The following is a 25,991-nucleotide window of genomic DNA, read 5'->3' on the forward strand; positions in this document are numbered from 1 at the left end:
CTCAAGGGGGAAATCACAAAGACGATCGGATGCGAGGAAACCAGAAGGTAAGGAAGAACAAATCTAATTTATTACTAATATTTACAAGACCAAAGAAACCAAGGAAGAAGGAAAAATACGAAAATAATTTACAGAAGAAGAAGAAGACAGTGCAAATATTAACTTATCTATCCAGGCTTAACTTATACCCAGGACAACACGGACAAACAGACTACAGTCAGACTTACACGGGGATGATGACAGGAATGGCAGGAGGTGGATGGCTGGACGGATGAGGAGGTGGGACCACAGGGCTGGAAGGTTCAGCTGGACGCAGGAGAACGGCCGGGCCGGGAGTGAGCAGCCGCCGACTCTCCACACTTCCGTTCGCACGGCGGTGTTGCTTCGTGGCCGCGGCTCTAACTGCCGTTAAAGCTCAACCCCACCCAGCTGCGGTTGGTTCAGCTGCAGTTGACTCCTTACTCATCTGCTGTGGGGGGCTTCCTCGGTCCTCGGCTCCAACTGGACTCGACTCAACTGGGCTCCGGTGGACTGCCTCAACTGAACTCTTGCGCTCCTCTCTTTTAATAGACTTGCGCGGGCACTTTTATAACGCGCTTCGAGATCAATGCGCGCCACGCCCGTGATGGTATCTCACCAGCCCTGATTGGCTGGTGGGGGCTCGCTGGCTCCACCTTCTGATGACGAGGGGTGGGCAACGCCCTTGTTTGTGGGCTTGACTGCGTGTTCAATGGAGGGCGAATGCAGTTGGCAATGCGAATGGCAATGACGCAGTTGGAAATGGAGGTTTTGGCAATAAATGCCGTTGGAAAGGGAGGCTTTGAGGGAATTTGAAAGAGGGGATCTATCTTATTTCAACTCGGTGCAATGCAGTGTCAATTAATGGGAGACAGAGCCTTATACTAACATAGAATAAGAAATAACTATTTAGAAGGGTATATGATTCTCTACGTGCATGCGATGGATTAACTAAGGGGACGACCTTTGACCTTTACACACAAAACGGAGGTATTTACAAGGAATCATTACACTAGGGTCATATTTACCAACACAGGATTCTCAAATCCACAACAATATGTGTATATATATATATATATATATATATATATATATATATATATATATATATATATATATATATATATATATATATATATATATATATATATATATATATATATTTACATATACATATACATATATATCCAGGAGCTTGCTCACACCTGCAGTTTATGTTAAAGCAGTTCACAATAAGCAGGGAACTTGGGACTGCGTTCTCCAGGATGCAGCACTCACTTGGACCCTCAGTTTAACGGCCCTTTTTATTTGACTGATTCCGTCATCGCCGCAGAAGTGCACACCGGTCGATGTGGGTGCAAGAAGCGAGTCGTTTCTGCAGTTGTGTCACGTGTGCGTGTTGAGTCCCGAACCCCGCCCTGCGCTCGTGACGCGACCAGGTGAATCCTGCTCAGTGTCAAGAAATAGGCGTGGCTTCGGTTCACCGTCCCGTCCGTCTCGTAACATCGTCGCGTGGTCTGATGGGACGACACTTCGCCTTTGCTGCTTCGTGGTGATCTCCTGTCTACCATATCGTGCTCTCGTTGGCTTCCCGGTAGGTCCAGAGTGGATGTAGCCTACGAAGCGACGGTGCGTGTAGATTTATATCCGTCGGTCCTGCGAAGCGCCGAGAAACTTCTAAAGTTGTCTTTGAACGTGGGTAGGGGACGTGACGGTGCCCGGCTCGTCCCTTTTTTGTTTGTAGTTGTAGTTTGGCTTGGGGAGACAGCCGGTCACCGAGTCCTCCCTGGTTACGCAATCCCGGTACTGTATGTCATGGCCGTGTTCTCCGAGCCTCCCTTGCGGGCAGAAGGTACTTAGGGCATTGCGCACACCGAAGGCACTCTAAAAGGGCATTGCGCACACGGAAGGTACTCTAACAGGGCATTGCGCACCCCATTGGTGTTTTGTTTATTTTTCTTGAAGTTTTTATTCAAAACGAGTGGGGTTTAGGGTGTGTTTTTGTTTGCGTGTATCTGTGCTTTTCTGGTACATATAAAGCCAGGTACCGGTACTTGTATGCGTTTACAAAAGGGCAGGGGATCGTCCAATACTCCAAGGTGCATTGGTAAGGTAACCCTGTGGGTCGAGACAGATTGATATGCCAACTCGCCAGGTAATCAATAACAACAACAATAGCAACAACAACAACAACAACAATAGCAGCAACAAAAACAACGATAGCAGTAGCAACAACAAGAACATCAGCATCAGCTACTACTACAACTACTGACATTAATTTCTATCCACGTGACGAAGATCTAGGTTGTTGGGTCGTCCGAACCAGCCTCCCAAGCTACGAGTCTGAATTGAAAGATGATGTAATTTGTAATGGCAAAATACCGGTTCTACCTGTACCTGGAATGGTTTAGTTTCGTATTCAAAAGGTAAGGCACAAAAGACGAGAAAAACACACATCGGACCAGTGGGTCTTGCCTGCTAGACAGCTGTGCACTTTGGCGGTGCCTTCATTTTTTAAACCTGTTTAAATTGAGCGTGATGATGCTTGTTATTACCATGCACTTGTTTTCTATTTGATATATCCCGTGGTGACTGGTGCGAAGCTGCTGATGCAGAGGAAACGATGTTTTGAGTGTACACTGTGGAGTACAACTTGTAATAGGAAGTTTTACTCATTGGAACACCGTTCAACATCCGGGCCAATGATGATATCGGTGGCAGTCCTGTTTGGTTGTGGCCTCTGGTTCAAGTCCCACATGCTGCACCTTCACGTTCATCGCTGTTGTTTCCTAATATCTCATGGTCGTCTTTGAGCACCTTTGTGGTTGAGTGGGTTGAAGCCTTTGCTGCATTGTAAATGACCTTTACCTGTGTGCTTCGGTATACTATGGATGCTCAAGGTGGGTGGTGTTGGCTGTATGAGTTCCATGAGACGAAATGGTGACCTGTCCAGGACTGGTTCTCGTTGGCCTGGAAACCTTCACGACTTGCCGCGAGTTTGTCGATGCTCTGCAAAGACTGTGCTCAACCACCACCATATCCAGAGCTATAAGACAACCAGCACATTAAATGGTGACGTGTGCATTACATAGGTTGTTATGAAGGTTTTTAACGAGACCTCCAAACTCGAATCACATCTTTCGAATCACAAGGGACATTCGGAATGGTCTACACCCGTGATAGTCACAATCGTCCAATATGTGCCAAAGTTTCTTTTCATTTTTGAACAAAGTACTTACGAAAAGCACTTGGTTGAAAAAATAAATAAATATGTAATTCTCGTGTTGGAAAGTGTAGAGGTATGCACACTTACTTCTGTCATGTCTAGCCTGGGTTCAAATAATGACCCAGCTCCAAGGTGTCTCGCAGGCAGGGCTAGTGCTCCGGCCCTTAGATGGATGTTAAATTGGGCGTCCCATCTGTCGAGCATTATTTGGTGGACCTTAAAGGTCATACGATGTCCTACGCGAGTGTTCGCTGGCTCCCTGGTCAAAATCGTTAAAAAAAAAAAAATATATATATTCCTGCACCCTCAGTCAAGAATCGTTATAGTGGAGTGCTGACCCCTCCAGGAATCTAACCATAGCCAAGAAAGTGCTTCGGCAGAACATATGCTCTGTGTAGCGGATGATGTATAATAATGTATAATATGGTGTGTGCGTGTCTCGTTGAACTTTACTTGAAAAATGTGTGTGAGGGAGGTGGGTTGTCCTGCATTCCTGTATCTTGTTTTCGTAACATTTTTTTGCCCCACGTGGGTAAGTAGGCTTGAGATGTATTACGATGGGATGCGCCAATTTACTTGTACAATGGATTTGCTATCGGACTTTGGCTGATTGTTTTACCATCCCCAGCATGGTACATCTGTGTTTACGTAGCTGTTGTTGCATGTCCACTTTACTATCAGATTTGCTGTGTAAGCCTGGATTCTTTAACAGCCTTAACAGAGTTCTGGATGCAATGTGAGGATTGCTGACTCAATGCTGAGTTTCAGGCTTCTTTTAAAGTTCCTTGCTCGTATTTAAGTAAGCATGACCTGTTGACCTCCCTTTTTTTTTTTTTTTGTCTTTTAGCTGAAAGAGAAGTATTTATCGGACAGCTGTATTGGTATGCCAGCGACAAAACTGAACTCTTAAAGCCATCTGGTTTATATAGATGCTTGTTGACATTTTAAGTAAGCATGACCTGTTGACCTCCCTTTTTTTTTCTTTTTTTTTTTTTTTTTGTCTTTTAGCTGAAAGAGAAGTATTTATCGGACAGCTGTATTGGTATGCCAGCGACAAAACTGAACTCTTAAAGCCATCTGGTTTATATAGATGCTTGTTGACATTTTAAGGTTGGCATTCATTGTCCGTTCGTTGACAGGATAACTCGGACTAGTAGCTTATTGCCTTCGGGGGCTGTAGTCTGGATACGATTTTTGACCGGACTATAAAGCTGTCTGTTGTTTTTCACAGGCAAGGCCGTTGCACCAATGAATTCGCCATTAAGTCGCGGTCCCTTCTGCTGGCGTTTACTGTCAGATGTTGAAGACATTTCACAAGAGTAGGCCATTGTGTGCCGGCACCCATTCTGAATTCCTGCCCTGACAACTAATGCCAGGAAAGACGATGGTTAAGCACTCGGTGCATTCTCTTCTGAAAGCCGAGCACCGATCCTTTGCTTTGGAAACGAGTGTAGACATTGCACTGGATTGGGTACATCATCCAAATTTTACCCGAATTGTTGCACAAAATGTGTTTGCTCTTGTGGGTCAAACTCGATCACTGTGTGCCATCCCACAACGTGTTGTATACAATTCGTGGCGTCCCCTGGAAAAATCAGACGTGTCAAGTATCTCGGCCTATGCAGAGTATCTGCTGGGTATGTGGGTAGCTTCCTGCAAACCTCACGGGAGGGGGGGCGGGGGGCGCAAAGCTCATATTGCAGGATAAAGCCCTGCAAACATCATTTTAAAGATTTTTATGTTGCACAACCGGATTTTAAAGATGCTTTAGCTGATGTGGGTGGCCCCCTGCGACTGTGGATGCCTGACGGAGGCTCTGAGCCTTTAGTAAATGGGTGAAGGCCATGCATGGCATTGGTCAATGGGTAAAGGTAAACGGGGTGTTGTTTAACTTCTGTCAGTTCATGTGGTGGAGAAGTCTAATAAAAGTTGTTGAGGCTGTCATTCTGCCAATGTATGTACACTACCGGTCAAAAGTTTTAGAACACCTCAATTTTTCCAGTTTTTATTGAAATTTACGCAGTTTTAATGTCTCAATGTACTCTGAAATTAAGCATAGAACAAATAAACAATTGGAGATGAAAAAGAAATCATAGAATCATTTTGTTTAACAAAATTGAATTTAAGTTTTTGACTCGGCAAAGTCGCCACCTTTTGCAGATATAACCGCCGAACACACTCGTGGCATTCTTTCTACAATGCAAATCAAATATTCTTCGGGAAGTTCTTCCCAACACTGTTGCAGAAGTTCCCACAAATGTGTTGCACTTGTAGGTTGCATTGCTTTCACCCTTCTGTCCAGTTCATCCCAAACCAGCTCGATGGGGTTTAAGTGTGGAGACTGTGCTGGCCATTCCATGATTTGAGCCTCCCGTCTTGTTCTTTTCCTCGAAGGTAGTTTTTACATAGCCTGGAAGTGTGTTTCGGGTCATTATCTTGCTGTAGGAGAACCCCTGACCAACTAGGCGTATACCAGAGGGTATTGCATGGTGCTGCAAAATGCTGTGGTAGCCCTTTTGGTTCAGGGTGCCAGTCACTCTGTGCAAGTCGCCGACTCTGGATCCAGCAAAAGAGCCCCAGACCATCACGCTTCCTTCTCCATGTTTGACAGTTGGTGTCACATTGAGGAACCATCCTTTCGCCTACTCGACGGTGTAGAAAAACCCTGCATGATGAACCAAAGATTTCAAATTTTGATTAATCGGTTCATAAGACCTTCTTCCAGTCTTCAATAGTCCACTGGCGGTGCTTTATGCCCCAGGCAAACCTCTTTCTTATTTTGCCATCTCAGCAATGGTTTTCTTACTGCCACTCGACCTGTCAAACCTGCAGCTCAAAGTCTTCTCTTCACAGTTGTAACGGAGACTTGCTTACTTCCACCAGTGCTAAGCTGTGCTTGAAGCTGTTGTCCTGTGAGCCGCCTATCACACAAGCTGTTGACTCTCAGAAACTTGTCTTCTGATTCTGTTGTGGCTTTGGGTCTGCCAGACCTCTTCCTGTCAGTTTCCTTCAGTTTCCAATATACTACTTCCTGCAGTGCAATATTATCCAAATAATGCTTCAGAGGGTGTAATAACAGTCTGTTCCAATATTGCTTTTATACAGACAGGGGGTTTGCTATCAAGTAATCAGCAGAGGTTGGGACACCTGTAAGAATTGTTTGCATCAAGTTTCAAGGCTTAATTTACTTACATTGCTGCAGAACAACTAAGTTGTTAACCCATTACCTGTTCCCTGAAGAAGGCCTTTTTTTTTTTTTACAATATAACTGTGCAATTTACATTATTTTCCCGTTTTTGCTAACCTAAACTTTTTTTTTTTTTTACCTCGAGCAGTTTTTCTGCTTACCTTTGTACCATTTCAGGTTATTCACTGGACATTAAACTGCGTAAATTTCAATAAAAAACTGGAAAAATTGAGGTGTTCTAAATCTCTTGACAGATAGTGTATGTATGTAGGCTGTCTTGTCAAGAACAAATATTGTACACGACCCCACAAGACGTGTTCTTTACAGCATTGTGGTTACTGTGTAGTTAACTTATTTGTGTGACACTTAAGGGGAAAACATTTGTAAGCTATCACATGTAAGCTATCACATATCACATGAACACATGAATATGTTTTCATTTAACTAACTCTATCTGCTGATCAACAATCAAGGGTTTTTTTTTTTTTTTTTTTTTTTGTATGCAAGGTCGAGGCTCGTGTAAGAGCTAACATTGATCACAAAAAGACAAACACACATAAAACATAAAACATGATAAAGGGAGCTGAAGAGCAGGGACATCGGGAGATCTTTGGGGGGGAGGAGGCATTGGAAGGGGGGGGGGGACGGGGGGTGGGAGAGGTAAAAAAAAAAACACATGGACACTGCTCGGACTTCCAGGAAAGAAGTCGGTATTTCAAAAAAGTGGATCTGGGGTGAATTAACGGGGGTAGAAAAGATCAAGGTTTTGGATGGGGGAAGATAAGAGATGGTGGTGAACAGCTGTTTTAAAGACCTGGAGGGAGGAGTGGGATTGAAGGGAGTGGGGGAGTTTGTTCCAGATGTGGGAGAAAAGAGGAATGAAAGAGTGAAGGTGAGCAGAGAGTCTTGATTTTGGGAGTCCAAAATTCTATCTTTGGGAGTACAAATCCCATATATTATGTTGAGATCTGAAAGGATGCAGCAGAAGTAGCATACTTAACTTTGAGCTGTCTAGTCTGGGTTCATTTCTCCATCCTGGTATAAACTGTCAGATTTGTGTTTCACCAGCAGGGTGTTGATGTCACAAAGTGTGCCGTACTTGCAATGGATATCAAGGTGGACACTCGCGCACTACCACTGATTACAGGTGGACTTTAAATAATCCTTTGGTTTCTTTCAACAGAGTAGGTGAGTTGTGGTGGGAACATCAACCAAATTGCAAAACTCAAGCCCTAATGATGGCTGGGGCAAAAGCAACCCACCTAGTATAATCCTTTCCATGATACTTTGGCAGCATTGAACCTGTCTTTGGGCAAAACACTAGAGATGGAGCAATCTTGTATGTAGTTGTCCATTGTCTTCTAATGTCTTTGTAATTTATGTTGAGGTACATTGATGAGGACGAATATCTTTATCGTGCATGTGACTGGTGTACACGCTCCTCCTGTATATGTATATGTATATATATATATATATATATTTGTGTGTGTGTGTGTGTGTATATCAACCGTATATTTGATTACGATGTCGTGATCATATACGTGCTGTGTGTGAAGCACTCCGATTGTTGGCCTGCTCTTTTGAGGATCACTGGTGATTGGGTTGAGTAGTTCTAACTGTGCTGAGGCCGCAATTGATTCAAAGCTCCTGTAGTGTTTTCACAGCTGTTGAGCTCATTCAGATTTCGAGTGATAACAGATGCCATGTACAGACGAAATGTGCTTATTTTTTGGGGGTCCTTATTTACTACTTCAGCACATGGTGACCCATAAATAACTTCACTTGGCCAGCCACCTCAAATTCGCACCCAGTATTTGAAAGCTTCCTGCTTTGATTCTTATCTTTATTTTTTACCTTAGTCTTGCATTAATTTGCTTCAGTAAGGTAAATGTTTTTTATTTGTATCAGCAATGGCACTATCTAGTAAATTGATTGACACTTTTAGAAGAAGTGGCAGATTTTAAAGGACCCCCTTCCTCAGTTTTTTTTTAATTTTTTATTTTATTTATTTACTTATTTATTTTAATCCACGAGTTGTGGGAAAAAATGGTTATAACTATCGCCGATTTAAGTTTCCTTTATATTTATTTCTTTCTTTTTTGGTCTTTGTCTTTTCTTTTAACAGGTTGTTTGATTTGGTGGCAACAGCATTCATTTCAAGAAGATAAGCTCTCCACTTTTATGTCTTTATCCTCACCAACAACATCATGCTATAAACTACTGTATTACCAAATCACTGACTGACCTCTGAATACAAAGGTTGTTCAAATTTGACCTGGATCTTTTTTAATACTTGTGTACGCTTGTATTTACATTTAATAAACCGCTTTACTTCTTATAGTATTTAGTTTTGGCAACGCACCTCTTCTATCAGTGAGTTTTCAGTATCTAGAGCTACTTTAAATGTATACACAACAAGGGCAAGACCATGGTTCTTCCTCATCTCGTTCGTTAAAACATTGTGATATCTGCACTATAGGAGCCCTGTGTGTGTATATATGTGTCGTGTTGCCATTTTCCCTCAGATATGGCCAAACGAATCTTTGTCAAACTTTGAGTCCATCAGTTAGTGTCGGGGAGTGTTTTAGGCAAAAAATGTTTTTGAAAAATAGGTAAATACCCCTGGGATTCACCTGGTAGAATAAAGCAGTATACTGCACTGACTAAAGGTATTTTAAACCAATTAAAATGGTTTCTAGAAGACAGGGTAGCATGTACAATCATACTACGTAATTATAAGACCATAAACAAGCAAACAAAAAAAAAAACTTTGGGGGGGGGGGGGGTGGGGGCAACCACCCCTCCCCACCCCATATAACTCTTCAGACCCCAATTTTTCTAATGCCATGATCAAACTTTGGTACACCATGGGTGTTGAAGGTTGTGGTGAAGTTTCATCAAAATTGTGTGTAGTTTCTAAGAAAAAAGCAAATTCCTATTTGGGGGGGCAAACCCACCCGCCCCCCCCCCCCATAGACTGCCTTAGACCTCAGTTTTTTTAATTATTATTAATTTATTTTTTAATGTCAGGAACAAACCTTGGTACATCACGGGTGATGAACGGTACATTGTGGTCAAGTTTCATCGGAATTGTATGTGTAGTTTCTGAGAAGAAAGCAAATACTTATTTGGGGAGGGGGGGGGGGGGAGGGTCAAACCTGGGCCCACTTTGACCCCCCCCCCCCCCCCCACCATATATCCCTGTAGACTTCGATTCTCTTAATGCTGTGAACAAACTTGTCACAACATACCAAATATCATTTGTGCCAAGTTTGGTCACAATCCCATCAGCGGTTTCGGAGAATAGGTTGTAAGTGTTTACGAATTGACGAACGACGCGCCATTGCATAAGCTCCCTGGAACTATGTTCCAGGTGAGCTAAAATTTTGATTTTGATTTTATTTTATTGTATTTTAGTTCTTAAGCCTTTTAGCTATGTTAAAGATAATATCAAATGATTCCCGACCCAAGTCCTTAGTGTGGAAAAGTGTTTTAGACCCCACAAAAAAATAGAAGGAAAAAAAAAATTGATTTCTTCAAAATGCCAACAGGATAAGAACAGAAATGGGCAACGCCGGCTACCCCTGCTAGTATATTATACGAAGAGTGCTGCTCGATGCACCCTTTAATACAGTTTTCCTTGACATGCAATAACGCAGGTAATTATCACTAAACTGTGCAGCCAATTGTCTGTAATTGTCTGTAATTAAACTGGGTTGAAGCTTTAGCTGATCAGAAATGTCATAATTATTCAGTCCCATCCTCTTAATCTCAGTTGCTGCCATCTTGATTTTTTTTCAGTACATGCACTAAGGCAGGATAGACGTGGCAGCTAAGGGTATTGGTTGCCAACATTTGGATTTATAAGACAAATTCTCTCAAAGATTAATTGGCATGCATGACTGCTTTTATAAACAAGTCCAGGTTAAATTTTAACCACTCGCCATTTGTTATTTCGCAAGTGATACAATTGGGTGTACTGTACGATAGAGGACATATCCAGGGTTCCATGATGCACGACTTGCATGTTCCTGGTAAAGCTTTGCTGCCATGGCAGCTTTGTATGAAAATGGGGCACAGGTGTCCCCTACCGACGTTGCCTGCAATGTTTGCTACCATCATCATGGTAATGGCGATGATGTGAAGTAAATGGGTTTCTGGTGCTATATATGAAGAATGCAGTGGTCCTGCTCGATGTGGAGGTTAATAATGGAGTTGTAATGTTGAGATGTTGAAAAAGGCAGGTATCTTTCAGTGATACAAATCTAATTTCAGTGAAATCACAAACTGGTCAAACATGTGGAACATGTCTTTCAATCCTGACAAATGTCACACTCTTAACTAGATCTCTCCGAAAAGACCGACTGGAAAACCCTCCCATCTACTTTCTCAACAATCCTCTCCAAGAAGTTCTGTCACTCAAGCTTTTGGGTCTCAATATCTGACATGATCTTTCTTGGGAAAACCACATTTCTAAGCTGGCCTCTCAAGCCAGTTTGGGCATCGTCCGTATTGTGGTCTGCATGACGTCTTCTTGTCTGTTTGTTTGTCACTCGTTTACAGGTCACAATTCTAAACCGATCGTCATGAACCTTCACCAAGCTGTAGAGGTCGTCACAATTGAGAAGCCTATTGATTTTGAGGTCGATTGTCATCTGGAGGTCAAGCTTCTAAAATCACCATTTTTCATACAATTGACTTGAAAATTGAACAGCGATTGTATATCGAGTCATTAAATTGGAAAACCAACTAATTTTGAGGTCAAAACGTCAAAGGTCAACTCCAGGTCAAACTTCGAAAATCATCAATTTTCATCTGAAAAATCATCACTTTTCATCCTATTGACCCGAGCTTTGATGAAGATCGTGAATTTTAACATTAATTAAATTCACAATTTGATGGATCAATGGCAACCTTTTGGGAAGGGGAGGGGTTGGGTTTTGCAAGTATCGTGGGTGTTGGCAAGAGGTGTAAGATAAGATATGTTGTTTGCCTCTGTCTTTGCATACCTGTGTAGTGTGTACCCTCAGGCAAACCCATTCCGTTCCCATCTAACACTTGAGCCGAGTGAGCAAGCAAGATTGGTGATGTAAACTCACCAGGATTTATTGACTGTCTTATACCTGATTAAGTGGAGCCGATTGTATTCACCAAAATGCTAATTGGAATGATAGTTTTACAAAAACTGTTTTGTAATCTTAAAGCTGCCATGGTCAATGGTCAATTATGGTCACTTATGGTCAAACTGCCAAAATCAAGACTCTCTGCTCACCTTCACTCCTTCATTCCTCTTTTCTCCCGCCTCTGGAACAAACTCCCTCACTCTCTTCAATCCCACTCCACCCTCCAGGTCTTTAAAACAGCTGTTCACCACCATCTCTTATCTTCCCCCATCCAAAACCTTAATCTTTTCTACCCCCACTAATTTCACCCCAATTCCATTTTTTTGAAATACCAACTTCTGTCCTGGAAGTCCTTGGTGTCCTTGTGTTTTGTACTTCTCCCCCCCCCCTTCCCACGCCTCCCCCCCCCAAGCCCCCTCCCTTCCACACATCTCCCTGCTCTCAAATGTTGTGTTTGTGTGCTTCCCTTTCTCTCCCCATCTTGTTTTCCGCTCCCTCTTTTTATATATTTTGTTTGTCTGGTTGATTTGTTTGTGAAGTAAATGTTAGCTCTTTCACGAGCCTCGATTCAGTATACAAAAAAAGAAAAAAAGAAAAGCCAAGCTAAGTGCTTGCTGTAGGTTGTTCTGATATTGTAGAGTAACCGTATTCACTTGCTGCATGTAAAAGTGTGTAGCGACTCCAAAAGTCTCAAAGCATCGGAATCTATTTGGGAACGCAGTTTTATTTGGCAATAGATATTCGATGATTTGGCGACTTGCACCGGTGAGGTGGGATAAGGAAGTTGGAAGATTTGAAGTGGGAAATGTAGTGTCTTGATGATGATTATGAAATTTGCTCAAAAGCACTAATTTAGTATTTTCCAATTCCTTGGTTTACTTGTACATGTTAGGCATGATCGAGTACGTAATTTATTCAGAAGATAGGATGTTGGGGTGACTATTCCTGACCAAAATACAAGATTGTGGGAAATGGACATTGCAATTTTGGTGCCGGAGTTGTATTGAATGTTTACTTTAGTCGGAGCATTTTTCCATCTCATCTGAGGGTTATGGCTTTCTGCGTGTTACAAAAGCAAGTGCCAGAACTTTCACCCCAAATCCCCTTACCTGAGTGTGCCGTGGAACATGACTTGTATGTCCAATGCAGGCCCTCCTTCCTTGCCACATTCACTTGCCTCAACACAACCCGAATTAAGAGGCATGTAAATTATCAAATCTATACAAGACGCCAGAGTCCCACCTGTACGTGTGTGGACATGAAAGATGACTTGTTAGTTGTTGGGGGAGAAAAGTGGTTGCTGACCAAGTGAGGAAGAAATGAAAACTTATCTGTTAAACAACACGACCTAATATCATAAACGATTACTGTATGCATTTAACAAAAACTATGTAACAGACATAGTGGTGTCTCTATACACAGGATATGTTTGTGCCTGTTTGTGTTCTTCGTGTCTCCTGACCTAACGATAACATATCCGCCTATAGGGTGATGGAACAAGCTTCGGACCACATCGATAGGCTAGTTTTTCTCCCATGGGCATTGTGACGTGTATGGCCTGTGATCGCAGTCACTGAGTTTAGCAAAATGATCCAATAGGTCAAATAATACTCTTCGCCTGTATCTTATCCAAGCAATTCCTCTTCATGGAATGTTGATGGCTCTGTCTCACATTCAACACATTGTTTTTTTGTTTTTTTTTAGCTATTTTTATTCTTCACCTTGGGCCCTTTGAGGACTGTCATCATTTGGCATGTTTTCATCATTTGGCAATTTTTGGGGAAACCCGTCACCTGTTGATATTTTGCATAAGGTTTGTCAATACAGCATTGAAAAAATCCTTTCAGACATTGTTCCTATGGGCAAATGAGTGATTGTGAGATATTAATGCTAAAAAGTTAGCCGATTTGTAACATTCCCTTCGGTATCTCTCTGAACACCATCACCTGCTTTCCATCCAACAATAAAATAATGACTCGAATATGAAGGGAATTCGAGGCTGATGTGAACTTTTTATTTTTTTGTAAAATGTACGAGTAAGTGGAAGTTGATGAAACCTCACCAATTTCTCAAGGTATTACCCTGATACATGTACCTACTTGCCCCAGTGAAGTGGTAATACCTTAATGCTATATACCACAAAATCTCTCGGCTATTTCATGACGCATGGTTTGACATAATCAATTTTTCTGACGTCTCCATTATTTGTAAACCTGATGCCACCCAGATGTTCTGTGAGTGGTCCGGAGAGGTCAAAATCGAAAGTCGACTTCCAAACCCATCTCCACGACAGCAGTAGTCGTTACATTTGTCATGTGACTGAGGCCATTGTAGTAAATCCTCACTTTGTCATCATTCTTTTTGAGCATGTCATTCTTTGTCATTCTTTGCTTATTGCTTGTCTCACTTTGTTATGTAACAAGTTCATTGTCGTACGATGCATTAATGGTTGTCACATATCAAATTCGACATAAAGCAGTTAAGCTCCTGAAGATGTTGCCAAAAGCTTTTCTGGCTCATGGCTGAACCTTGAACCTTTGTTGTAGTTGTTGTTGTTGTGTGGATCAAGAATGTCATGCTGGTTTGGTTTTTAGTTTACTTTTTTTGTCTCTGCTGTGAAATAATGGAGCCAGCTCTCATAACATGTCACAATTTTCAAGAAACAATAGCCCTCCTTCCTGGTAGCATTCCAGGCACCCTGGTTCAATTTGGCTGTGTGCTTTGCCTTTTTAGTGAAACATGAGGTCCTTTGGTATAATATACCATGCATTGCCAATATTTAATTTCAAGTGCAAAGGAATGATTTTTATTTTCCCACACTGCCAACACTGATGTTCAAATCTTCTGCAATTTAATGTTTAGTACCACGGTGATTTTCTGATTCAGAGTGGTTGGCTGCATGTGAGAATGTACAAGATCATTCACAAATTCGGTCTTTGTCTTTCGGTCTTTGTCTTTCGGTCTTTGATTCGGTCTTTGTTTGAAATTCGGTCTTTCAACTTGCTTACATCTTCTTCTTTTTTTGTCCCCCGTCGCACCGCGGAGCGAAAGGGGGACTATGGTTTTCCCCTCCGTCCGTGTGTGCGTCCGTCCGTGCGTGCGAATTCTAATTTGGTGTGTGGGTGCAACTCAGCATATGGAAGAACCCCATTGAAAATTAGGTCGCCACGTCAAAATCCAAGATGGCTGTCACCATATCTAAACCTTGTGAGCACGATATCTTGAAAAATAAATGAACTACTAACGTCTAATCCGGTGTGTGGGTATATCGAGGCATACGGAAGAACGCCATTGAAAATTGTGTCGCCGCGTCAAACGCCAAGATGGCCGCCACCATAAATATGTCTGAACCTTGTGAGCGAAATATCCTGAAAAATAAGCAAAGTACCAACTTCTAATGTGGTGTGTGGGTGTATCTATGCATAAGGAAGAACGCTATTGAAAATTGGGTCCCCACGTCAAAATCCAAGATGGCCGCCGTCATATATATGTCTGAACCTTGTGAGCAGAATATCTTGAAAAATAAGCGAAGTACCAACTTCTAATGTGGTGTGTGGGTGTATCTACGCATAAGGAAGAACGCTATTGAAAATTGGGTCCCCACGTCAAAATCCAAGATGGCCGCCGTCATATATATGTCTGAACCTTGTGAGCGAAATATCCTGAAAAATAAGCGAAGTACCAACTTCTAATCTGGTGTGTGGGTGTATCTATGCATAAGGAAGAACGCTATTGAAAATTGGGTCTCCACGTCAAAATCCAAGATGGCCGCCTTGCATCTTCCACTTTGTCAACTCGCATCACTTCACCGACGAGGGACCTAGGCGTAACGCTTGTTTTTTTTTTTGCATACAAAATCTAGGCTCGTGTAATGTTGTAAGAGCAAGAACACACAACAGACAGAAGTGAAAGTGGGGCGGGGGAGGGTGGGGGGGTGGGGAGGGGAGGTCACCAACATCAGGGGTGATGGGCAAGACAAAGGGACGTGGGAGAAGAATGAGAACAAACGAAGAGGGAGAGGACACGGGAGTTAACAAGCTTGATCCAAACGTAACCACGGCAAGAAGGGGGAAAAACCTGGGAAGAAAAAAAGATGGAGAGGAAGGTGGGGCGGGCGGTAAAGATCACAATTGGTAGCGGGGTGGGGTGACAAGAGGAGGTAAATGGCCATCTTGAAGCCATTTCAGACTTATTGAAACGCACAACTACGTGAAAATTTTGTATGACTAAATTGTGCAAACACTGGAGTGTGAATTTCAGCCAGTTTGATGTTCTCCTTCAAAAGAAATGTAATGATGCACCTCTGCTCCATGGAATTGAATGATTTGACTTGGCTGCTAACTTGGTTTTACCCTGGATTATTGACCCATTGTTGATATGTCACTTCTTGTATATTCTATAAGTTGCTCAGTGTGAATTTATTTGCATAAAATTTCAGCATTGAACTACAATTTCATTGTACAATATCAAGTCCATGTCACACATGAACTGCTGTCATATATTGTTCTAATCAGCCTTGTGGATGAAGGAATGGTGTTTATGGACCTCATCTGTGCAAGTTTTTTTTTTTTTTTTTTGTATACAATGTCAAGGCTCGTGGAAAAGCTAGAGAACTGAACAGATCAGGACACCACACAGCAAAAGGAACAGCAGAGAATAGAGTGAAACGGCAACAAAAATGCCGAAGGATAAAATAGAGGCTAAGACAAATAAAGGGTGTGGGTATGAATTGGAGGTAGGGGACGATGCATGAGGTGGACAAACTGGATACAGAAGCAAACTCTCAGGAAAGAAAAACTGGAAATTTGGAAAGAGGGAGGGTTGGGAGATGGTTAATGAGTGTAGAAAACATCATGGTGATCTGAATGGGGGATCCTCTGAGATGGTGGTGAACAGCTGTCTTTCAGACTTGGAGGGAAGAATGAGATCGAAGAGAATAAGGGAATTTGCTCCACAGATGGGGAAAACGAAGAACAAATGAGTCGAGACGAGCAGTGATCCTGGATTTAGGTAGTTTCACCCGAAGGGGGGTTGATGGTGGACCGTGGGAGCCCTGCAAAAACGTGGAGAGGACAAGGCACGGAATGAGCAGAGTGCATGTCCAGAAAGGAGGCTGAACCAATTAGAGCAGAGAAAGATCAGCAGGAGACATTTGCAGGGATGTCTCCTGCTCTTCAAAAAAAAGTTGATTGAAACTGTAACCCCAAACTTCCAAATTGGCTCCCTTGGTATTTCTTCCTTTCTTTAATTGGTGCCTTTGCTGATATATTATTTTACAAGTCTATGTGACCTTTTACACGCTGCTTCTTTTTGCCAGTGGCTCTTTGCAATGCCTTGTGGGGATCTCCTCTTGAGTTTTGCCATGTATGCAGTGGATAACCAGGTGATTATATAAGGGAGTTGTGTGTGCGCTTAGTCTTGGATTATTAGAATCAAACGGATTGTCTCAGCCTTTGCTTTACTATTGCTTTATATTGACGAAGAACAAAGCCTGCACCGAGTTGCATTTCAAATGAAATGCACGAGCAAGCAAATAAGGCAGCTTGCTGGTACCGGTGGGAGAGATATTGTCTGCAGCAATGCTGTGACACTCAAAAGGTGAAGCAAAATCCTTATCTAATCAAAAGAAGGTAAACCAGGAATTAAAAGTTTTTTATTTATTTATCGAAATGTGGGAGAGCCAGAGAAATGCAGAGAACAGGGGTTCAATTGGCAGCAAGAGGTGTATTTCCTTGTTTTCTATGTATCAGCTGATCTTATCATATCAGTCAGCTTTATTATTTATTTTGCAAAGCCAGAAGGTGTTGTTCATTGTTCCATTGCTCGTTGTAATTTATATTGGCAAAGACTGAAAACAGAACCTCGTCATTTCCTTCCTTTCCCTTCTCACTTTGTGATGCAATTTGTTTTCTTGCTTGTGGCCACCACCTTTTCTCAGGTTTATCTTGATAATAAGAGTAATGATAATACGAGTTTCCTTGCAAGTAATCTTGACGTGGCAGGAGGCCATCAAAGCCTGCACTATTATTACCAACTTAGAGTTGTTTGTCCATTCTCTATCATTTTACAAATGCTGAGCATCAAGCAAGGAAGCAGAACTACCGTTTTTAGTCTTTCTTATGACTGGGCTGGCTGTTTAGGCCGTCGACCTTTCAGACTCGGGGAGGATGTTCTAACCATTGCCCCACCGAGGCTGTTAAAAAAAAAAAGAAAAAAAAGAAAAAAAGAAAAAAAAATAAATAAAAAAAAAGAAAAAAGAAAAAAAAAAAAAAGAAAAGAAAAAAAAAAGAAGAAAAAAAAAACAAAAAAAAAAGTGATTAGTAAGTGATTATTGAATGTGATTCTTTACTGTTTTCTTTTTGTCTGAGTAAGGATGCAAGGGCAAAATTATTAACCTATGCTGTACAGCGTGCCGAATCTTTGGCCAGTAGATTATTTATTTTTTCATGACGATTCAATCTCCATCGAAAGGTGTGTTGTGTATTGTGTTCAAATGCCTTAAAATACCAAATTGGATTTCTAATTATTCTCAAATGAGTTCTTGATTTTGCTATTATTGCAGTTACAGTACGTCGTTTAAAAGTAAATTAACCTTGGAGCTCGGTCGTCTTTGATGGACTACGATTGATTAAAATAATTTGTGAAATAAAATACCTTATCTTGAACACTGCACTCTAATTTTGTTTCAGCAGCTGCAACTTCCTTCTATAGCTTTCAATACTATATCATCGATTAGGGACGGTGTTCAAATATATATATATATACACACCAGCAAAAGTACCTGGCATTGACGGGCATCACAGTTGCTTCGTGCTGGGAATATGAAGGGAGGGGAGTGGGATGTACTTAACTTTGTAATGATCATCATTTCCCACATTAAATCCTTGGAGTTTGTAAGTTAGTCTAAATTTATCGGATTTCCACCAAATGTGTTATAGTCAACAGTTCAACCACAACAGCGACCCAAATCAGAAATCAAACCGGAGTTAGAATAAACCCGTGAGGCCCTGAAGAACATTTGAGAAGATGTTCTGACCCATCAATCTCCACGTTGTTGTTAAAAGCCATAAGTTGTTCAAAATTCATTGTATTTTCACTGCATTTGTTTTGCCAGGGCCTTTATCAACCTTGACTTGCGACTAAAATCGAAAGCAGAAATAGAATGCGAGTTAAAATAAACCCATGAGGCCACGCGAAGCATTTAAGGAAATGGTCATCATTGCCCTTCTTAATCCTTAAAATGCCGTAAGTTCGTCAAAATGTATTCACTAAATAAAATTCACTAAAAAAAAAAATCCCTACCAAAACTGAAAACATAAATTAAAACAGATTTAAAATAAACCTGTGAGGCTGCTCAAAGCAAAAACCATGTTTTCCCTAAAGGAATTCATTACAAAGTCATAATTCCTGGTTTATAAGCTATCCATCGCCCATCCTCACATAATCCAAAAGCTTATAACCTTAGCCATGTAATGATATTCATAACATCAACAAAAACCTTCATTTAGACGACTTTATTCACCGAAAACTGCACGGCCTAATGTCTAGCCAAGACAAAGGCTAGGCGCGAGGCCTATCGCCTATATTTTAAAACATAAATAAATCAAAAACCATAAGTGCTACAAACACAAGACTTACCTTATTCTTCTCTGGATACCCTTATTTTTTTTCAACTTTCCACCCGTATTTGCAGCTACGATGCAGGAAACCTGTCTTGTGACGGTCTAAACCCAGCTCATGTTCCCTATTGTGGGTTAACAATCTCAATAGGCCGAAACAAAATGGCAGCTTAAGAACCTAGCGATGTGACAGAGGGCTGACCAAGATGGCAGACTGCTAGTTTGGTGACGCTTTTTGTTGTTTTAGTTTTGAGCATCTCCTAAATTATTTTCAAAAAGGTTGTTTTACACATGCATACACCCATTTTTCATTCGTCAAATCCCTTGAAAGTCTTGAAGTATGCATGCAAAGTTTTGGGCTGCTAGGTTTCACGTTTTTGGAGTTATGGAGGACACACTCACACACTCACACACTCACACTCACTCACACACACTCACACACACACTCACACACACACTCACACATTCACTCACACATTCACTCACACACTCACTCACTCACACACACATTCACACACATTCACTCGCACACTCACACACACACACTCACACTGCCTTTTACTATTTATATATATATATATATATATATATATATATACATACACACACAGTCATGGCCCGAAATATTGGCACCCTTGCATTTTTTTTTTTTTTCAAACTTCTTCAAAAATAAGTTGAAATTGACAGTATTTGGTGTCCACAATTCTTTATTTCACTGTTTATATTACAGAACCTTTGTTTTTGATTCAGAATTTAAAATATTATTTTAAATCAGAAAATAAAAATAAATGGCATTGACAAAATTATTGACAACCTAGACGTAATATTTGGTAGCAGCCTTTGGACAAAATAACTGCAGTCAAGTGCTTCCTATAGCCATGAACGAGATTCCTACACCTCTCACTCATTATTGGGTGCTTTTTTAAAGCTTGTTTGGGGTCATTGTCCTGCTGCAAGACCCATGACCTTTGACGGAGACCCAGATTTCTGACACTGGGTTGAACATTGCGCTCCAAAATACCTTTGTAATCTCCTGATTTAATGATGCCATCCACACATTCAAGACACCCAGTGTCAGAGGCAGCACAGCGACCCCAAAACATTACTAAACCTCCTCCATGTTTGACTGTCTGGAAGGTGCTCTTTTATTTGAAGGCTTTATTTTGTTTTCTGTAAACATAGAGATGATGTGCTTTACCAAAAAGCTCTAATTTGGCCTCATCTGTCCACAGGACATTTTCCCAGAAGGATTTTGGCTTGTTCAGGTGTGTTTTGGCTCCTCCAGTCAGACTTTCTCAGCAGTGGGGTCCTCCTGGGTCTCCTATCGTAGAACCCCCTTTCATTGAGTTGGCGACGGATGGTGCGAGTTGAAACTGTCGTACCTTGTGTCTGAAGGTGTAACCTTTCTTTTCTCCATTCTCATTGTGGTACACACAGTGACACAAAACAGCAGAATGACTCCTTTTCCTTATTCAAACTGGTAGAATGAGTGATTTTTATATTGCAGGCACCTCCAACTATATATATTGTTACGGTCCGCGGATTAGATGTTATTTTACCGAGCGGATGTATAACCGCGGCCGAACAGCTGTTCCCCACTAAACCCGATTCACCCAACGTTGGCCGTATCGCGCCACAGCTACTCAATCTGGAAAACTCTAAAGCGACCGAATGCAAAGAGGAAGAAGACGTACAGAAGAGTAACGGGATTTATTATTATTTACACACATAAGCAAAAAGAGCAGTCACGATTATTTACAGGGGACATGAGACGCAGGTGACACAGTGAAAATTACTCGCTTATACAGACTTAGTTACTACCCAGGACAGAACAAACAAAGACGACTCACACGGGGAATTGCAGAGTGGATTGGCTGGAAGGAGGTGTGTGGCTGGAGGGGGAGGACGGCACGGAGCTGGCTAGAGCTTGATCCCGCACGGGACGTCGGGCTGGACCTCGACGGGCGCTGATGCCACCGATCCTGTCGTGTGCGCGGGATCACGGGTCGGATCACGGGTCGGATCACGGTCGGAGCCGACGCGCTGGTGGGGGGTCTGGTGTGACGGGTTCTCTCCTCTCTCTTTCTTGGTCCAACCACTCTTTCTCCACCGACAACTCAACGCAACCACTCAACGCAACCACTGACCACCCCTGACGACCAACTCAGCTCTTGTCATGGACCTCTCTTTTCAGACTCAGAACTCATCTCTTTAAAAGCTCATCTCTTGGACTCATCTCTCGTCTCTTTTTGGGAGCTTCCCGTGGCGGGTTATATAGGCCCCGCCCCTCAACCTTTTCCAACCTCCCCCAAAACGTTCTCTCTCCGCCCTCTCAAGCCAAACCCCTTGTTCATGGTTGGTCGAGTGGGGCTGGCTCACTCCTCCCCTCTATGACGAGGTGGAGACACGCCTTTCTTCCCCAACCCTGCCTCGTGGCCAATGGTGGTTGAAGAAAACCGCCCAAAATGCAGTTGGCCATTGAAATGAAATGAAAGGGGATCTACTCTTATTTCACTCGGTGCAATGGAGTATTTAAATTAATGGGAGACACAGCCTTACCCTAAGACACATAATAAGATATAAGCTACTGAACAAGGGTTTTATCGGGTCCTGCAATGTGGTGTTTCATGGAATAACTACCGAGACGCCCTTTGACCTTTACACTACGGAGGTATTTACAAGGATCATGACATTTACAAAGGGTGATCTTTACAACAATTTACACTACAACAACAACAACAAAAAAACCATTCTCATATCCACAACAATATATACCTTCTCAATGTTTTGCAAAAGTCTAAATGACCCGATCTTAATTGGGTGACCCAACTTATTTGCTGATGAGGCAAATTCTGCATTTGGGTGAGAATTTTCAATGCAAGAAAATTATGACTGTTTCTTACTTAAACCCAGCTGTTTTGTCAAGCTCATTTTTTTTCATATCTTTCTGCAGGTCGTGGATTTTTCTGGTCTGCTGCTTTCAAATGTGAAAATGGAAACTAAATGCTGTGACTCCAGACATATTGCAGAAGGCTCATAGTTCTACATAAACCTTCCCGCCATCTTTTTGAATATCGCTCTGCGCCATCGTGGTATTGCCCTCACTGATGCTGCTGCAAGCATGTTATCCAAGTTGGGATCGAACATTGAGAATGAACATGCATCATGGACGCCTGCTAGCGATGAACCAGAGGGTGACAGCGCCATCGAGACTGGTGACATTTCAGAAAATGTGACTACTGCAGTGCTCCCAGAAATTGGTAGCCACCTCCTGCCAAATGGGCAGAAGAAGTAAGAGAGTAGAATAATCTTGGAAAACGTGTCAGTCCATTTTGGAAAATGTGGTTTATAACATTTCCAGCTATAAATGCACCGTCTGTCATCTTTTATCTTGATTTGCTACGCAAATTTCCTCTGTGACGCATCCTGCGAGACTACTGATAATGAAGTTTCAGCATGGGATTCTAAAAAATGCAAACACGAGAATAAGCTGGTGTTATTACAGTTTGCATTCATTGTTCTTGATGTCATTTCTAAAACTTGGCATTGATTTGGTCACAGGTCACAGTTGATGGTCACGGTTTTGCTTTGCAAATTTTTTCCTCCCTCATAAATGAACTAACCATTCTCCTACATTATTTTTCTAAAGCTACGCATTGCAGTTTCTCGATATTCGATGCAACATACCCTATGGGATAGATCTATTTGTTACAAAGTTAGTTTTGTCAGGGTGTCAACAATCAATGATTGTTTCGGAGCTGTTGGATGAGGTGTAACCTTAAAATGTTGTCCTCCTTATACAACAACACACAACATGCATTTTAAGAACATTTTCCCTGCTAGAGCGGGGGTTAGCCTTGCGGTCCCCATGACAATCTTCTCCATCTTGCCCTATTTTCTGCATCTCACCTTGTTAACCCCCTTGCCCGCATTTCTTCTTCCACCATCTTTAGCCAAGTCTTTCTCAGTCTTCCCCGTCCTCTACTTCCTTCCACATTCATTTCCATCACTCTTCTCAACCAGTCACTTTCATCCTTCCTCAACACATGACCAAACCATCTCAACCTGTTCCTCTTCACAGCATAAATCACAGGCTCTATTCCCATCATTTTTCACAATTCATCATTTGTCTTCCTCTCTCTCAACGATACTCTACACATCCATCGAACCATTCGCATTTCCACCCTTTCCAACCTTCGTTGCTGCTCTACGTTCATTACCCATGTCTCGCTCCCATAAATCATAACACTTCTCACACATGCAGCATACACCTTTCCCTTCAGCTTCAACGACACTCCCCTCCTCATCAGCACGCCACTCAGTTCCCGAAACTTCTTCCATGCACATCTCACTCTAGCAACCGTTGCTGAGTCTGATCCACCTTCTCCATTCAGCATGTCTCCGAGGTAGCAAAATGTTTTCACACCTTCCAGCTTCACGCCGTCTCCAAGATCCAACTCAACATTTCCTCCATCTGCAGCTCCCTCTGTGCACACCTTACATTTGAATGTAGCTGCCACACTGGTTAATGACCCTCTCAGACCACTACATTTTTGATGAACCCACTCAGCGCACATTGTACATTGAATGGAGTTCACTCTGACACCCTTCGTGCACACAGCACAGGGCCACTTCCCAGTTTTTTCCACCTCACCACATGCTTTACCACTTGCCATCACCTTCGTCTTTCCGATATTCACCTTCAGACCTTTTGTCTCCATACATTCCTTCCACTTGTTCATCTTTTCCTTCAGTCCATCCATACTTTCCGCAATCAACACCAGATCATCTGCATACAACAACTCCCACGGTAAACCCTCCTTTACGTTCTGAGCCAGCACCTCCATCACAGCTACAAATAGTAGTGGACTTAGTACCGACCCCTGATGCACTCCGACCTTCACCTCAAACTCACCACTGTTCCCGTCCTTCGTCCTTACAGCTGTGCGCGCTCTTTTGTACATTGCCATCACTGCTCTGATCAACCATTCCTCCACTCCTAACGTCCTCATTGCCCATGTCAATACTTTGCGTGGAACCATATCGAATGCTTTCTCCAGATCAACAAACCCAAGAAACAACTTCTTCCTCTTCTCCATGTACTTCTCCTGCAACTGCCTCACAATAAAAAGTGCGTCTGTCGTTCCTCTTCCTGACATAAATCCAAACTGCATTTCGTCGATCTTCACTTTCTTCCTTATCCTCCTCTCCAACACCCTTTCCAATACTCCAATAACTCCAATACAACAATACTCCAATAATAATTCCATGCTCCAATAACTTTATCGCTCGGTACGAGCCACACTCTAGAGGGTCACCTCTCCCCTTTCCCCTTTCCCCTTTTCCCTTTCCCCTTTTCCTCCTTATGAGAAACTAAATTCTTCTATATGGATTGCACAGCATGGGGCTGTAAGTTTGCATCAGTTCTCACATGGGTGTGGTGATACCACTGACGCAGTTGGTGCAGGAATTTGAAACATGGACAGGATGCCAACGATAGCTCACCTCCTTTTTGTGAAGAGTACCGTGGGATCTTTATTGATCACCAACTAATGCTGGCAGATGGGACACCCAGTTTAATGTTCACTGTCCAAACCGGTCCAAAACTTTTTGAGATATTCTGCTATATGTTGGTTTTTGCCCTGTCACTCAATGGTGAAGAATCACTAAAAAAATTTAAAAAAAAAAAAAATTCTCATATCAGAATCAATATTCAGATCTTCACCAAAATCGAATCTATTTATCCTTGTCACGCACCCAACCGGTCCACCACGTTTCGTCCAAATCTGTCCACAACTTTTGAGATATCTTGTTCACAAACAGACAGACAGACAGACAGTGGTGAAAACATAACCTCCATCCACCTTTGGTGGCGGAGGTAATACTTAGTGCTAATTTAGTTATTGGTTCACGAGTTATCAAGTGACCACTATATTCGTCATGTGTGTGTGTCTGGCTGTGTGTGTCTGTCTGTCCACAGCATAACTACCCGATGATATCATCAGATCTTGATGAAACTTGGGTAGGAGGTTAATATCATGATCTGGTTGTGTCCTGCCTAGAGTGGGTGTATTGCGCCCATTGTGGGCGGAGCCATGCCCGAAAAAGATGTCTTTTTAGGGGGTAATCGAGTTCAAGCTACATCTTCTCTGAGGGAGTTGGTGGAATCTGACAGGGGTTTCGGTATTTGGTTAGGCCAATGTCATGTGTCTAGCCCCACAGAGCTCGATTTTTCATTTTCGCCCCAAGGTCAAGGTCACAGTCACGAAATTTAGAAAAGTCAATTTCTGATGGTATTATTACATTGTTCGCTTCCTGATAGGGTGAAATGTCGTACATGATCTTATATTATCACATACATCATGAAATACAAGTTTTCCAACAAATTTCAGAATCTTCGACCTTTGACCTTTGAAGGTCACAAAGGTCAAATTTTCAAAGTTGTCGGAATCGAACCGAATTTTCGGTATTGTATAGTTAACTAACCTCATAACTGATTATACATTATTTTCCATCTCATTTCACGGTCAGTAACCTTCGTTTTGACATTTCAAGGTCACAAAGGTCAAATTTTCAAAGTTGTCCGAATCGAACCGAATTTTTGGTATTGTGTAGCTAAATAGTCTCATAACAGATAATACATTCCTATTTATACATTTTCAATGTCGGTTTTGACTTTTAAAGGTCACAAAGGACGGCCATTTCAAAGTAGTCCGTCCTTTGTCATTGAATACTGTCCTTTGTCATTGAATACCGCTCACTCGTGAACCATCGTCGTCTCCTGACTTGTTATAATTCCACATTCACACTTTAACAGC

The 25,991-nt window shown here is 42.1% G+C and overlaps 1 protein-coding gene across 2 annotated transcripts in view; it reads left to right on the forward strand.

The window, feature by feature from the left end:
* The first annotated feature begins 1,347 nt into the window (after positions 1 to 1,347).
* The window catches only part of LOC137423417 (rab11 family-interacting protein 4), a 70,400-nt gene continuing 45,756 nt past the window's right edge, over positions 1,348 to 25,991 (forward strand). Inside the window, exons 1-2 of one of the 2 annotated variants that reach the window (XM_068110561.2) lie at positions 1,348 to 1,612; positions 22,127 to 22,464. In XM_068110561.2, the coding sequence (XP_067966662.2) occupies positions 22,295 to 22,464 (170 nt within the window). In that variant the 5' untranslated portion in view covers positions 1,348 to 1,612; positions 22,127 to 22,294. The remainder of the gene's footprint in view (positions 1,613 to 22,126; positions 22,465 to 25,991) is intronic. The other variant, XM_068110562.2, reaches the window with a different exon arrangement.

This window comes from Myxine glutinosa, chromosome 3 (assembly GCF_964187855.1).
Source record: "Myxine glutinosa chromosome 3, kmMyxGlut1.1, whole genome shotgun sequence".
Classification (NCBI taxonomy): Eukaryota; Metazoa; Chordata; class Myxini; order Myxiniformes; family Myxinidae; genus Myxine; species Myxine glutinosa.